Source organism: Tinamus guttatus, unplaced genomic scaffold (genome assembly GCF_059628265.1).
Source record: "Tinamus guttatus ecotype Peru unplaced genomic scaffold, ASM5962826v1 Tinamus_guttatus_pri_ptg000741l, whole genome shotgun sequence".
NCBI classification, from domain to species: Eukaryota; Metazoa; Chordata; class Aves; order Tinamiformes; family Tinamidae; genus Tinamus; species Tinamus guttatus.
The window spans coordinates 13,822-29,715 of NW_028289275.1; the positions used below are offsets into that span (position 1 = coordinate 13,822).

Here is a 15,894-nt window from a genome sequence, read left to right on the forward strand (position 1 = left end):
ATGCCCCGCCCCACGGCGGTGGGCGGGGCGGAAGCGGCCGCGACCTGGTGGCGCTTTCCCCAAGTCTCCTCCCAAAGGCCCCGCCTCCGCAGCCCAGCTTCGCAAAAATGCAGAAAAAGGAAAAAGTTGCTTAAAAAAAAATATGTATATATAGATAGATAGATAGATCTCCTTGGAACGGCCCCGGCGCGGCCCCGCCCCTCGCGGCGTGGGGGCAGAAGTCCCAGGAGGCAGCGCGGCCATCGGAGGTGGCGTGGAGGGAGCTGGGAAGGAGGCGGGAGACTGGACGCCATGACGGTGGGTATGGAGGCCGGTATGGAGGCCGGTATGGAGCGGGTAACGCGGCCCCCTTGCCCTTGTGCGGGGCTGTGGTGGTTTTATCTTTAGTGCTCTCTTTGCCAGCTGCCCAAGTAACTTTTTAGGTTGTCAGGTATTTTGTGTTCCTTCAGTCACTGTTTGCTGCCTCTCCTCCATACTATCTTCTGGCAGGTTACTTCATGGCTAAAGAAATTTTTTGGGGATGCGCCCATTCTGCAGTACGAGGCGAACGCGCAGACCATCGATATCCTGTACGAGCTGGTTGAGAACAATGAGGCCTGTGAAAGGGATGCTGAGTTGCTCATTGATGACATGAACCACATGGCAGCAAGTTACCAAGAGGAAGGTGAGTGCAGGCCTGCAGTTCTCAGTCCCATCCGTGTCAGGAGTTTTCTTTTGAAATCTCTTTGCTGGGCTGAACAGCAGAGCACTGAAACATTGGCTGGATAGGCAGGTGAGCAGCCCGCTGTTGATTTAAGAGTGTGAACTGGTGCTCATCTCCTGTGCTGGAAGTACTGGAGGAATCTGAAGTAACAATGAGGTGGTAAGTTCTGCTGTAGCTGTGCGGAGTGAGTGCTCGTAATGTGCTTTCCTGGAGCAAGTGCATGATTCAAGCCTGTGTGTTCCAGGAGAAGGTATAGGCTGAGCTCCACAATCCTTCTCAGAGGGAAGGCATGAGTGGTCTCTTCACATTAACATGAGGATAAAAGTTTTGACATGTGTCTCGGTAAGGAGTGGAGCAGCTCTTTTCCACAACCCTGGGAATTTGCCTGACAAGTAGGAATGTGACAGAAGTTTGACACATTCAAGCCCTCTTTTGAGATTACATTTTTGATGCTCTGAGGTTACATTTCTAGAATGGATTGAACTTTAGCTTCAGAGAGCGCGGTCTAGGGCTCAGAACAATGGTGGTATAAAAGTGACTAATTTGGCTTCTATTTGCTTTTCAGCCAAGTATCTAGAGGCTCTTCTCACAAAACACCTGGGCTTTTCCATAACTAGTCTGTCCCAAGAGGGCACCAGTTACCTAAATGAACTGGTAAACACCGCCTTAACACTCGAAATAAAGGACACGTCTCTTTCCAGGTAGTTCTTCCTGCTTCAATTTCTTTAGCAAGGAAAGTCTCTCATGTCCAAAAAGTTAAACCCCAGCCTTGGATTTATTTATTTATTTATTTATTTAATGGTCTTCAGGGACTTTGCTCTTCTCCTGTGCCAAAGAGCAGGCAACTATGAGCCACTATGATATCTCTGTGACTTCTTTTACTTTCCTCTCTTAAATTAGCAGGCATTTGTCAAATATAGGAACCAAACTACAAATCGTTTGTGGGAAGTGTGTGTTTGGGGGGTGGGGAAGGGGAATAATCATTTTAGAATAGCTGGCTCCTTATTCTTTCTAAATTTCTTACTTGACTAGTTTTGTCACTGCCGTAAACAATATGACTTGGGAGCTGTGTGAAACAGAATCAGAAAACAGAGAATTGGAATGCGAATTGACCACCATTAAGAAAAAGCTAACTGCAGCACTGGTGCTGGAAAAACAGCTGCAAGAGTGAGTAATGGATGAAAAAAAGTAAAGATGTAAACAATATTGCTGATCTCTGCAGTGGGTACTTCGTGTGTGACCATTAGCAAGAGTCACTGAATTTGCAGCTTTATGATGCATCGGTAATTCACAGTATTTGACACCACCTATCAAAAGTCATGTACTATCAGCACGCCCAGTAGTCAAGAGATCAAGAGTACCATCAAACACATTATTTTAACCCCAAAAGAGGCTAAAAATACTTTTCACTTGCTGGCGTCTTCCCTGTTTGCTTTCAGCTGAAGTTAAACCTGTTTGGCTTACCACAGTTAGTGTGGGTGTTGCTGTCAAAATGAAGGTGGCAGGCAAAACAGAAGAAACAAAAAATCCTCCTAGATAAGGATCTCCCTTAACCAATGCATGGGAGACAAAAGCAAACACACAAATTAAAAAAAAAAAAATCATTCCCTAAAGGATGCAATCTGTTTGAAATGTTTGGCAAAACACAGCAGCATCAGTCCCTGCTTTAAGTGGGCATTAGTCCCCATGATAGGCACAGGTTTCCATCCAGTGTAATTATTTTCTTTTTTGTTTGTTTGTTTTATTTAAAAACTGTGACTGTGGTGCTGCTTGTAGCAGAGATACTGTAGCTGTGTGCTTACCCAGGTTTGCCCTGGCCCTTTTCTGTTTTTAAGTTAAGATACCTTAAGCAAAGCTCTAATTAGTAAAGTGCACAGTGCAGAGCTTTACTCTGCGCTGCTAGGCAAATGGCCTTAAGTATGTATATACTGGCATCTCTTTGAATGTAAAGATTTGCTTGTTTTTGTATTTTTTAAGGGATCTTAAAAAAACAGAGGAAGATTTGGAGATAGAAGAGGCACAAACTAAGAGCCGATCCCAGAACTTGAACTTCCTGCAAAACAAATCCGAGGATTTCAAAACCAGAATCAAGACTGCTGAGGTAGAGGGGAGACGTTTTCTAATGAGGCTTTGTGAAGCCCAAATCTGTATTAGCTCAGTTTACCTTGTATTTATTCTGAGGTGCTGTAATATAACAGCATATAGTCAGCAGCGGACTAACTTGGTTGCTTGTGTGTCAAAATTCTGAATATAGCTATTTTTGAGATTAATGAATGGTTAAGTATTGAAGACAAGCTGTTGCATCATGAACGATTTGTGAATGTGTTATGCAATTCTTGGACACTCCAGTATTTGTCCTCAGACAAATTTGAGGGGAAAATCATTGTGTTAGACAAATGATGCTTTACTGAGAAACCTCGTCATAGCCTTATGCAAACGCTCACCTCCCACTAGTTTTCTGGAAAGATTTGTTATGAGTAGTAAAGACAGTAGTAGTAGCTGATTTCGTAAACCAGCTAGATGTGTGGTTCAGATAGCACATGTTGTTTTTATCAAACTGTGATGTTTTGATTGAAACCCAGGTCAATGGCAACATCTTTCTTGTTTGTAGGAGCAGTTGGCAGCCGTCGGGTTGGACCAGTCTTTGATGCATCAGTCGTTAGTGGACCTGTCAGAGGTAGGTCTCTAGGTACGGGATAGATGTTTCAACAGTGTTATGGGCCAGTTTTGTTTCTTGGGGGTTTCAGGAAATGTATTTTGCTATTTAATTAGCTGAATATGGAAAAATAGGCCCAATATCTAAACTACTGCGCACTGCCTTCCTGTCGCATTAAAGTAACGTTTTTGAATGTAGTGTAAGCCCAGTAGGGTAATATGTTAAAGGAAAACACATGTGTCTTGTATTACTCAGCATTTTTCTCTCTATTTTTTTTTCCTTCCTTCCCTCCCCCCCCGCCTCATTTATTTTCTTGCATGTTAGTTATTTTGAGTTAAGAGTTGTCCTGATGTGGTTCTCCTGAACCAACACTTGGTGGCAGTGTTTACATTGCACAGTATTTCAGAAGAGTATTAACCAACAATCATTTGCTTTGGAATTTTACATATTAAAAATTCTGGGGATTTTTTTGTAGGTCTCAAGTTTTATCTGACCTTTGAATTCCTTTGTAAAGGGAGAGAGATTGATTTATACCTCAGCGTTCAATTTGAGCTGAGTTTGACTGACTGGTAACTGTGATAACTGAAGGAATGGTGGATTTTTTTTTTCTGTAACTTCTGAGAGAGATCAGCAGAGCTGTAGCCAACATGTGTGGATTCTGAAATGCTGTAGATACTTGTGTAAATTATGTTAATCAATGAAATAGATCTACAAGTAAGACTAGAATAAAATCTGCTGCTTTGCTCTGTTCACAGGAACTGTCTGCATTAGAAAAAGAAGTTAAGTCCTTGGAGAAGCAACTGGAGCCCTACTACAATTTAGCTCCTGTAATTATTTTTTCTCTATTCGGTCGTATTGCCATCAGATTTGTTTTAATGAAGTTCAAAATGTAAAGGTTACTGATGCAGTGGTTCCAGTGGGCAAATATTTGCTTTTTTAAATCTTTACAGGTCTGTTAATGAACTGTGTAAACACAAGGTTGTGCTTAAACAAAAGGCTATTTATTTGTTGATAGGGAAACCCAAGGAACTAAGTGGGTTTACCAAGCAAACTGTTTTCTTCTGATAAAATGCATGTGAATGTGACAGGAACAGAATAGCTGGGTGAGCTCAATATCAAGATGAACTAAAACTGGATAATTTTGGAGGAGGAAAATCAAATTTATTAGTATAAAAATGCCTAAGATTTAGCAATAATTTGAAGCATACTGATCAGGCTGTCAGTGTGGTGGACACAACACACCATGCAGGAGTTGCAGTTCTGAGCAAGACTTGAAAGATTATGAAAAATATGCAAGTGTAGGCTTTGTTTCCTAAACCTGTATTTTGACTTTTGAGTATTGGCTGCTACATTTCTGTAGAGAGTGCTGGATGCTCAGCTCTTCCAAAAACCAAGTCTCATTTGGGTGTCAGAACTGCTATTTTGAGTGCCCTTGTCTGTGTAACTCTTCATTTTGTGTTTTGGTTATTGTCATTATAGTGTTAGGAGTTACTATCAGGCTGGCATATGAGGCACTGTTTATTTAAAGGACTTTGGCCATTTCAAATTAGGGAGCCTTTGTTTCAAAAGCCTTTTAATTAAGGGGACTTCTGTACACAACTTTACAGAGACTTAAAGAAATTGCAGGTAATTGAGAAGTTATTAATTCCTAGAACAAAAGGCCTTGCTTTTGCCTGAAGTCTGCCCGTTGTCTCTTTATAATGCTTGGGATCACTGAAAATATTTCCCATTTCCTTTGAAAAATGCCTTAACTTTTATGGATAAGTGTTAAGGTTGTCTCTTTGACATGTTTTCCTTGAACTCCAGTAACTGGGGAGAACTGGCTTTTTATTAAATAAACGTGCAATCTAGTTGTAATTAGCTTTCCCAATAAGGCCCCTGTTATCTCTGTATCTAAGTATCCAACAGCCTGTAATAGAGCTTAGCTCCTAGTCATTCTGTGTGAGAGGATAAGGAGACTGAAAGTTTTTATGAATGGGGCACAGAGGTCCAGAAAACCAAAGACTTGCCCAAAATTACTAAGAAAATGTATGATGAATTCAGTCACTTCTGTTGTAGACTAGGGACTTGCCTGCTGGACTGCCTGTCTCTCTTCACCTTCTCAGTCCCTGCATGGAGTTTCTGTCTCTAAACACCCCAAGGGAGATGGATGCTCCATCTCACTCTGAGGCAGCTGCCATGATTTTCCTTAAGCAAAACAGGGCATTCCAATTGGACTACTGCCCTGCTGTCCCTCTGTCTTGCTGCCGCTGGAGACAGGGAGGGTCTGCCTCCTTTCTAGTGCAGGAAGTGGGAGGGAGAAAGGCTTGTCCGTTCACACTGCTAGAAGCTTTTTATCCCTTGGAAGATTGAAGATATGTTTAAAATTTAGTTCCTTGGCTGGCAGTTGTAGGAAATCTGTGTCTTCAAGGTAAGACCTAATGTCTAAACTTTAGAAATGTACGTGACTGCCCCAAAATTGATGTCAGTACTTTCTGTGTGTCAAGGGTGTACACAAAACCAATCTCACTATTCCCAAATTCCCCTAGAGCATGACATTGAAGTCTTGCAGTGATGCAGGGACTCTGCATTTCAATCTAAAATTCCGCCTTTTTTTTTTTTTTTCCTTCTTCAGAATCCTTCCCTCGTGAAAGTGAAGATTGAAGAAGCAAAACGGGAACTGGTAAGAGTTTATATTTTTTTCATAGAGATGTAAGTGGCTGCTGTCGTTCCAAAACAAGCTCTATGCATTAATTGGTTGTGGATTTATCTACCTCAGGCTGTAGTCCTAATGATCTCCAGAGGGAAATTGTATTTTGGTAAGGTAGAAGCAGTACATGTTGGTAGGAGGTAACTCTTGGAGGGATGAAGTCTGATGCTGCAAAGGCAGTTGGGTGTAATGGTAACAGGGAGGATTACGTAGGTAAATTCCTCTGGATTTGGTCTGCTTCACCTGCCAGAGTTTTCATTCATGTTGCAGCTTCCTGGTCCTATGCCCTTCATCGCTTTTAGAGAATTCAAAAGTGTCAATAAGGCCTGTATTTTGCTTAATAACTGGATTCTCAGAGTAATAAGGCCTATGTTTTGTTTAGTAACTGCTGTGTGGCCTGCAACAGAGACCTTCCCCTATAAAACACTGTGCCTGATTAACCATGCTTGTGCAGCCTGCAAGTGTGATCGCTGGGAGATGTTTCATCTAAAGCTGTTTTGGAAGTTCATATGTAGCTTTTCAGGAGGAACCAGGCTCATCTTAAGCACAAAACCTGTCTTTGTCTTTAGGCTATGTCCTGTTTGCTTGTAGACACAGTGCAGGGTGTCAGGGATAAGCTTTAAAATTGTGGTCAGAATCCTGGTTACCTGAGAGTACTCGATACATTTTTTTGATGCAATTGCATGGATTGGTGAGGCACCTATTTCTGTTTCCTAAACATAAATCCATGTTACCAAAATGAGGCCTTTATTAGATCAGAATGCTCACTCTGGAGTAAGTATCTACCCATTCATCTTTAAAGTCCCTCTTGGGCACAGTCCCTCCGGCTCATTTAGCCCTTCACTTGATGATTTCTTTGTAGTTCTTGGGAAAATGATTTTTTTTTCATTTGCGTTTTAAGCTTAGTAATAAAAATCCTCTAATTTGTCACCATTCCTTATTTATGTCATGTTGCAAGAAACTCAGAGATTGGGGCATGGAGTTGCATTTCTACTCGCCCTGAAAGTTGTTTCTAAAAACTCTGCACCTCAAGGCCCGCAGGGCTTCATGGACTGTGAGTGTCCAAAATGCCCTGCTCGGTCCATGTGCCTGCATGGAAATATAACTGCTACAGCACAGGTGAGGCAAACCTGTTTGCCTTGTTGTGTTCATATAATTTTGATGCATAAAATGCCTCGTTTTAATTCCTTAGATTACATTTGGAAATTGCACTGCATGCAGTGCAGTATTGAAAATACCAGGCAGCATTGGCTCATTTTTGTCCCTGCTCTTTGGTGGATTGCTAACTTCAAAATCGCTTATATTGTCAAGTTGACATTTGCAGTAGTAGAGAAAACTTAGAGCTCAACGTCAGAGTTAACCGGTGCTAACAGTATCACCAAGGTCTGGGCTTTGTAGAAGTATTTGTCTAACAAGAATGTTAGGAAACTGTTTTGCAGTCATTGAATCTTCCTGTTTCTCTCTTGCTAGGATGCCCTGAAAGCAGAGGTGGCAGCGCACGTTAACAAGCTGGCTCTTTCCATGCCGTAATCCAGCAAATTCTAATTCACCTAAAATGTAGGCGATGAAGGAATGTCCTTTCTAACTGTCTGTTTGCACTAGTAAAACCTATCAGACTTGTAAATATGCTTTTGCAGCTTTCTGCCTTTCTCTTCTTGCTGTTGGATGACACACCTGTGATCTTGCAACAAGCATGCTCATTTTTCAGGGTTTATGTAGCCTTGCATTTGTAAAAATGACTTTTTTTTCCATAAAATAAACTCCTGTTTCCTTAAATGTTTTTCTTTCTCTGTAGCTGATGCAGATCTGTGAGTTTCCTCCAGATGGCACCCTCATCAGGAAATGTCCATCAGATGTTGCTTGACTTTTTTGCCCTGGCAATCTAAGTGATCTGGGTTTTCCCCCATCCTCCCTGTCCAGGCTCTGGAATTGTATTTTCCCCACCACAGGGTAGCCTCATCCATGGTGCAATTATAATGTGACAGACTGTTTGCACCTTCTAGATCGTTGGGCTTTGGCTTATTTGTTTTTTTCTGCCCTGCCAGCTCAGAACTGGGGACACATCAAGCTCTTTTGACTCCTAGCATGTCTAATGGTCATCAAATTTGTGAAGACGAATTCTAGGCTTATGTCTAAAGAACGTGTATATTTGGGTATTTCAGGCATCAAGGAATTTATCTGCTCCCTTCCATTCAGTTTCTTTAGCAAGGAATTGATATATTAATCAAAATGTCTGATATGGAAAATCTGACCTAGTACTTGGTGTAGTAGTTCCTAGAACCAAAGTCTTGCAGTGTGAGATAGCCAACCAAGAGGAGTTTCTTTTCTCCGTGTGATGCTTGTCTCCTTTATTGGGAATGGTTTGAGCTCTGACTTAACTCATGTGAGTAACAAATTCTATCATGTGGATCGCTCGGTAACAAATTTTACCACTTGTGAGGGTGGGTAAAAGCACCAACCCTCTAAATATCCCTAGCATCTTTGCAGTCTGAAAAAAAAACAGAAATTCATTGTCCTGACCTGTAGGATTTGTTCTTGTTCTAGACTTTGTTGTTGGCAACTTAAAAATATATAAATAGCCCTAATAAAGTGGTAGTAGGAAGATGGCTTTAGGGATAGTGAAGTAATAGCTTTACAAACAAAAAAAAAATAAAAAGACCTTTCCAGGTCTGAAAATATACAGGTATTTTTGCAGGTCCAGTGTGGGGTATGATTGGTTTTAACATCTAACACTGTCTTCTCAAACAAGTCCCTAAAAGCCACCTCTTCCCTCCTGGTGACTACCACCCATCATCACCCTCAGCATGTAAATACCACTTTGCACTAAAAGGCAAGGCCCAATAGTTCCTGCAGGAAGAAGCAGAATCCATAAATAGTGGCAATACCTGAGGATTGAGGGGGGCCTTTTGCAGAGGACAGTGTCCAAACAGGAGCAATGCAGATAACTCTAATTGCAAAGTTAAGGAGATTACACTGTAGGAACTCATCTCACTGATTTAGAGCAAGGGAGGGTTTCTTTCAATTGCTTGAGCTTGTTCCTTGAAGCAATAGGATTGTGAGATCTTTATCTATGATAATGCTTAACCTAGGGTGCATCTCTGAGGATTTCCAAGAACCTGCAAGCTCCTGACACCAGCTGGAATAAAATGCTACAGCCTCATGGTATTGTGTGCTTCCTTTCATCTTCCCAGGGGAAAAATGAAAGGTGCTCTGGGAGCTGATACATCTGTGGGAATCTTCTGCTGCTTCTTCCATAATAGGCCTAGATGTCAAGGACATCAAACAATGTTTCGGTAGACATGAGGGAGCAATTTAAGAGGGAAAGACATCATCAGGCCTCTCTGTTCATGGCCAGGAGTAGCTGGGGAATCTTAATTACTGGAGGTTTTAAGAACTGAACAGAAATGTTTTGCTTAAACATTTATAAAGGCAGGGGAAGTCGATGGTGCTTTGGCAGAGGGAGATGGATTAGACGACAGCTTGGGGACACGACCAGCCCTGCTTTTTGGTGAGAGCCTCCAGTTTACAGGGCTTAGAATTAGACAAAGACCTTTTATTGCCCATGTGTGATCAGGATGCCAGGCATGGGCAGCTTTCCTGAGGCTGTGGCACTTCCCAGTCCCTGAGCACAGCCCTGCTTGGGAAACTGGGAAACTCGGGCGTTTCTGCGCCCCTAGGGCACGGAGAAGAGTGTGGGTTATTTCGCAGAACGTGTTGGGTAAGTAACCTGACTGCAGGCATGGACCAAAGAGCTGTCCGAAGGGAGCTGCCTTTTGCCTGCTCACACAGGAGGCCTTGGAGAAAAAATTCCCAGCAGCTGCATCCCATCCGCGTGGGAGCCGCCGGCAGCACCGTTGTCACCCGCACAGCGCTGCTTTTGAGAGACACGGGGCACAGCAAATAAACAAGGCTTATTCAGCTCTACCTGGGGACTTTAACTGAGATCCCTCAGCTCTTCAATTAGGGCAGAACCTCATGGATCTTCATCCCGGGCATCGGATGCCGACGTGGGAGCCCCTCGTGGAAGCAACGGCTCATGAGCTCCAGCAGCAACCGTCTGGTTTTGAACTGTTACAGATTTGGTTAAAGGAAAACTGTTGGGTGATAAAACAATCGTAACAAAGCACTAGAGAAACATGAAATATATGGGGCAGCGTTAAGGCTGTCAAGTTGAAATATATACTTACGTGATCACTCAAAAGGTATTGACTCAAACAGTGTGAGTCGAAAGCATTTCGGCAGTATATTTCAGCTATATTTTAATGGACTGTAGCACAGAAATTTTATAGTTGTTGCAAACGTGCAGTTTTTTATCAGGGGTCCTTTAAGTGAAAGCAAGGAGAACTTTTTTTTCATTTGCATCAGTCGGTATTTCAGCAGAAACAGACTAACAATGCGGGCGTTGCTTTTTTAATTATTTTTTTGCAGTTTTGCGAGCGGCAAACGCACTAAAGCCGTTTCTCCCTTTAAAAACCAACGGCCATCAACGGCCACCAACGCCCTTCCCGCGCGCTCGCGGCCCCTCGGGGCGGTGCTGCGCGCCGGGCGGCCGCGCGGGGGCGCCGCCATGCGGGGCGGCAGCGGCGGCGCTCGGGCGGCCGCAGGAAGTGACGCCGCTCAGCGGAGCCCCGCGGCCTCCGGTGACATTTTCTGTGGCGGCGGCGGGGGTTGAGGAGCGGCGGCGGCGGCGGCGGCGGGAGGGACGCGGCTCCTCGCGGCCGCCCATGCGCCAGCTGCTCCCCCGCGAGGGGGAGGCCCGCGGCGCCCAGGTGAGCGGCGCCCTGAGGCGGCGGGAGGGACGCGGGGAGGGGGGGCCCGGGCCCCGGGCCCCGGGCCCCGGGCCCCGGCCCCGGCCCCGGCCCCGGCCCCGGCGCCCCTCAGGCCGCTGCAGTGGGATCGGGGGGAAGGTCCCAGCGCCCCCGGGGCGGCCGCAGCCTCCTGGCGGCGGGGGCGGCTCCTTTGGGCGGTTTATGTGGGTTTTTTTGGAGGGGAAAAAGCGGGGAAAAAAAGCCCCACGCGCTTTGGAGGTTGAGATTTTATCTCCGCCTCCTCTCCCGCTGTTCGCCTTGGGCATTTGGGGCTGTTTTTAGTGGAAAACTTGCTCCTTGTCCCACTGCCCCCCCCAGCTCCCAGTGGGTTGCGGATGCGGCCCGGGGTGGCGAGGCGGGCGGGAGGATTTAGCGCTGCCCCCGCTGCCGGCTTTATCCTTTATTCTTAGATTTTTAAATAAGAAAAATCTATCCCGAGAGGCCTGGCGGTGTGTGAGCCCTTTCCCTGCTCTCTGCTCCACGTTAGGAGACTTGAAGGACCCCTTTTGGGCAGGTTCCATATCTTTGCTCGGGTCATTTCTGGTGGCAAGAGCCCTCAGTGCTGTTAAGTAACTAGAAGTGTTTTGCTCACATTAGGTAACATATTCTGGTCCCGTAATGGTGAGGCTGGACTGTTGCTGTTAACAGTCGTCCTGCTGCCCCTGAGACCATAACTGGGTTATGCAGAGCCTCAGCTCTGGCCGCTTTTGTGCCTAAAACAGCACAAAGTGCCTCACTGCGGCTCGCAGAGCCTCATGGAGATGCTGGGCTGTGAAGCTCAAATCCTGCTTGTCTTTGTTTTATTGTTAGCTGTCATCTCATTCCATGCTTTAAAATAAGGGAATGATAAGTCTGGGAACTTTCAGGTGCCTCTTGAAAAATGCAATCTTTTTCTTAAATCTCTAAATACTTTTCTTATGTTTTTCTTGCGCTTGTCAAGCATAAAGAGACTAAAGAGAAGCAACACTTGCAGGAGCTGGTGTTTTCCTGGTGTTAAGGGAGAACTTTTAATGCAAGCAGCGTGACAGTTTGCTTAGAACACTAAGCAAACTGTAAAGGTAAAACATTTGTTTTGAGGTATCTTGTGCTGAAGAAATCTATTTAAAATCCTTAGTGCTTGACCTCAGTGTGTGCCATATACTCAAAATAGGTGGAAGCTGGGTGTAGCGCACTCGTCTTTTCGAAGCGTTCGTCTTGTGGTTCTCCTGGCCCCATTAACACCCGTAATTGCTCTTTCTGTGATAGGTGTGCTCAAAGGCAGGCGGAACAGCACAGCTCTCCTGTTGCCCTGGACAGGGGAAACGTTGCCTTGTGGACTGAGTTTTAGGTTTATTACAAACTCAGGTAGAGCAGTAAATTATCAGGGGCAGGTTTGGTGCTCCCAAGCATTTTCCTTCCTTCTTGTCCCCCTGCAGCACTGAAAGCAGATGACACAGGAATGTGTGATGCAAAAGCAGTGAGATGGTAGGGAGCTCAGCTATTCAAATGGCAGTTGTTTTTGAGTATTGTTTTCCAAATTCTTCACAGGGTTAGTGAGCTAGAGAGATTGAGCACTGGCAAAAAGAAAAAAAAAAAAAAAAAAAAAGCTCCTGAGAGGATGATCACAACCACGAAATGTCGGTAAGCTGTTGCTTTCTATGATTCTGGCTTACCAGTAATGCTAGTTCAGTGTCTAGATGAATAAGAGCAGAGTTGAGGGGGTGATGGAAGCTAATACGTGTGTATAGGCAGCTGGTGCTTGTTAAAGTATGAGGATAACACCTCTGACTCATTTTCCAATAGTTCCATTTTTAATTATAATGTGTCAACTGTTTCTGTTTGCTCTTCGAGTAATTACTGGTTGGCTGGTGTGCAGGCATCACAGAAAAGGTCAGATGAGAAATTTGTGAGAAATCAGGAAGAGGAAGGGACTGTGGTCTTACGCGTCCGACTGTGTGCTGCGCGTCGCAGAGCAGCCTGTCCACCTATGCTGGTGCTTGAATAACGCGCAAAAAATCTCGTGTGCTCGGTAGGAACTGCGGCGCCAAAGCATTTTGGGAAAGGGGCGGATGCATCAGAGGGAGGGAAAAGGGGAAAGAACACGGAGCTGGCAACAAGGGAACGGCAGGCACCCAAAACAGCCAACGCACGCAGATCCGGGGCTGCTCAAGCTGAGAGAAGGGAGGTAGGAAGGAGGTTTGTTGGAGCCTGACAAATGGGCAGCAGCTCCCAGTGGCAGCTGACAACGTGGAGGACATGGGGATTAATGGGATGAGGTAAGATAAACTGTGCGAACAAAGGGGAATATATAGAGAATAATGAGGGGCTTTGAACACTAAGTGTGAGGGAGATGAAGTTGGTGCAGTTTGATCAAAACGACAAAAAGTGCTCTTGCAGTTGTCCTGATCCTTGTCTCCTTGCTGTTTATTTATCATTTAGAGTGCAGGCTCTTTACCTGGGCTGGTTTTGTTCCCATTCTTTTTTATCTGCCATACACTGCTGTGTTAACCCCCTGCTTGACAGAGATGCGTGTGCCATCTATACCCACCTTGTACCTCGACATCTTGTGTAAACTGCTGTTAGGTAGGTGGAAATCCCTACTGCCACACGGTGAAGTGGCTGCAGGCTGTGTCAGCATGCAGAACTATCGCTCAATCCCCTCTGACTAAAATATTGCAGTTAAAAAACTTTGGAAAAAACGAAAGCTTTTCAAATAAGTAATTTACAATTGTTTCAAGCACCCTGTATTTCATTTTCTATAGCCTTTTAGGATTTTTTTAGCATTTCTTGGCAGGACTGGGTCTGTGGTCATTTTGAGCTTGTATGTTTTTGTCTGCAGTTGACTAAATTATTTGCAAAGCTGTAAATGACAGAAAGTGAGCAGCAGATTTAGCAACACACGTACTAGATCAAAGTGAAAGTTTTAAATACCATAGTTGCAAGCAGATAACCTACACCTCAAAACAAGATCTTAAGGAAAATAAATAAAATCCCTCCTGACTTGTACGTGATCAGCAACTGGAGATGAAGTAGTAGTAAGAGAAATGGGCAGGTGCAGCACTGGGAAGGAGTTCTGGGGTGAAACTGTGTTGCTTGTTGCTGCAGGTTTCCAACTTAAGGACAGCCTAAGGCTTATATGCAAAGAAATATATCCATTTACCATTTTTTGTTTCAAATTTTCAAGATCCAGGCTAGGTTGGGAACTATCGCTCTTGCCTTTAGCAGTCTAACTTGAAAGTAGCTGAACTTTTGTGGCACTGGAATCAGCTGTGACAAAAGCAACTGCATGTGAGTTCAAGTTTTATTTTTGTCATAATTTGTGTTTTCATTCTGCCACATCTCTGTTGCAGGTTTTTCAAGCATAGTACGATTTGGAGTCTGTGAGTAGTAGGAATATACCATTCTGAGCAAAAGAAGAACATGAATTTTCAGCAAAAGGAAAAACATAAGGTTTTGTAAATGGAAAGGTAGATTTTTCATCGTGACGGTGCCTCTGTGAACTAGACTGGTGTGGGTGATACCCTCTGCCACTTACTCAGTGTTCCTGCCAAGAGGTAATTTAAACATGTGGTTCCTCTCACAGGAGTCAAGCATTTCAGTGTTACTTCTTGCTTGTCTGCTTAGCATTAATAGAGGCTATAGCGATTTCGTCACGGATGTGACTTTGTTTCTGCAGCTCAGGTACGAACTGGTTACTCATGCAGACCCGAAAACGAGATGCAGTCTGTCCTGGAGGTGTTGCTGTTACAGTTACAGATGCATAACTGAATGCACAGGCAGGTCAAGTAACATGCCCGTGGTCATGTGGCGAGATGCCTTTAGATCCATGATGATCCCATATCATTCCCTTCCTATTCAAGGTGTCATTCCCTTCCTATCCCTCACCTGTTTGAGGTACTTAGGGGGTTATATCAGACCATGTAGTCTCTCTGTTGCATGTTCATTTAAGTACAGAGACTTTAGCAGTATCTCAACTTGTGGTATTCAGTCTCCAAGAATAAAGCTTGAAAGCTCCTGGAGCTCAATCTGCCAGCTTTTTAATCATAAACCTAACAAGTGGTCACTTAATTAACTGGAGGTGTATAAGACACTTTCAAGCTAGCCTATTAGTTTCAGTATTCCTGGGCCATAGCTTTGAATTTATAGTGAAACTTCTGCAGTAATTTACAGTGAAACTTCTCCAGTGTCTAGTAGAATTTTGTTCTGCTTTGATTCTTTAAAATTCCCTGCAAGTGGGCAGGCAGAGCCTGTCCATGGTTGGATAATGTTGTTATTACTACATTTCTGCTGTAATGTTTTATTTCACAGTGCTTGATCTTTAGTCTTTCAGGATTGTTTTAGGGAGGGCAGACTTCATTTCCATTCATCTGAGATGGGTAAAGACCCAGCCACTCACTCACAGTAACAGAGTGGGAATAACAGCGAGCCAGACTTTATAATGCAGATTGTCTGTGAGATGATAAGAGTTTCTACCACTTTGGTAATTTGTTTTTCATTTGGAGTAATATGTTTCTGCAATACAAGTTTAGGATGCCATGGCATGATGCAGTGTTGCTGTAAAACTTTCTTCTGGGAAAAAAAGCAGTAGCACATGGTAGTCAGTTTAAGGTCAAGACAGTACTATTTTGTTGTGCTATGTCTTTTTAATTGGGTTTAATTGAGTGTCTTGAGTTTACCCTCCCTCCAACCATTGCTCTAGAGAGAGCTGCAAGTACCTTAGCAAAAACAAAACTTCAGGGAAAAGTTGAGTGATAAAGGATAGATTGGGAAACTGTCAACTAATCCCATGTGCTTGCCACTGCGGTAGGTATTACGATGTAAGATAAGGTTTTGTAAGATGCTGTCTCTTAATAAAATAAGTTGAATGCAAATACCAGTATTCTGAGGCCTCACTGTATTCAGTAAAGTGTGTTTCAGAGAGGAAGTTGTAATTTGGGGAGGACTGGACTTGTAGGTGGCAATGCCCATGAGCTGGAGTTGTTGTCAATGGTTGTAATCACTCCAGAGTTAGTAATACATTTCGATCAGCACTATAGGCAGACCATGTAAGGAGTTAGAA

The 15,894-nt window shown here is 44.0% G+C and overlaps 2 protein-coding genes across 2 annotated transcripts in view; both read left to right on the plus strand.

The window, feature by feature from the left end:
* Window positions 1–291: 291 nt before the first annotated feature.
* HAUS1 (HAUS augmin like complex subunit 1) lies at window positions 292–7,613 on the plus strand. The gene is made up of 9 exons (XM_088537287.1): window positions 292–336; window positions 490–664; window positions 1,269–1,404; window positions 1,736–1,870; window positions 2,681–2,804; window positions 3,315–3,380; window positions 4,115–4,186; window positions 5,974–6,021; window positions 7,519–7,613. The coding sequence occupies exons 1-9, from the start codon at window positions 292–294 to the stop codon at window positions 7,576–7,578; spliced, it is 861 nt and encodes a 286-aa protein (XP_088393413.1). The 3' UTR covers window positions 7,579–7,613.
* Window positions 7,614–10,661: 3,048 nt separating this feature from the next.
* The window catches only part of ARK2N (arkadia (RNF111) N-terminal like PKA signaling regulator 2N), a 37,048-nt gene continuing 31,815 nt past the window's right edge, over window positions 10,662–15,894 (plus strand). The window contains exon 1 of the mRNA XM_088537283.1: window positions 10,662–10,817. The gene's annotated coding sequence lies outside the window, so the exon portion shown is untranslated. The remainder of the gene's footprint in view (window positions 10,818–15,894) is intronic.

Coding starts and splice junctions, on each gene's coding strand:
- HAUS1 (XM_088537287.1), top strand. CDS start 292: ATGACGGTGGGTATGGAGGCCGGTATGGAGGCCGGTATGGAGCGG. Junction 2,805..3,314: donor CCAGAATCAAGACTGCTGAG/GTAGAGGGGAGA, acceptor TCTTGTTTGTAG/GAGCAGTTGGCAGCCGTCGG. Junction 3,381..4,114: donor CGTTAGTGGACCTGTCAGAG/GTAGGTCTCTAG, acceptor CTCTGTTCACAG/GAACTGTCTGCATTAGAAAA.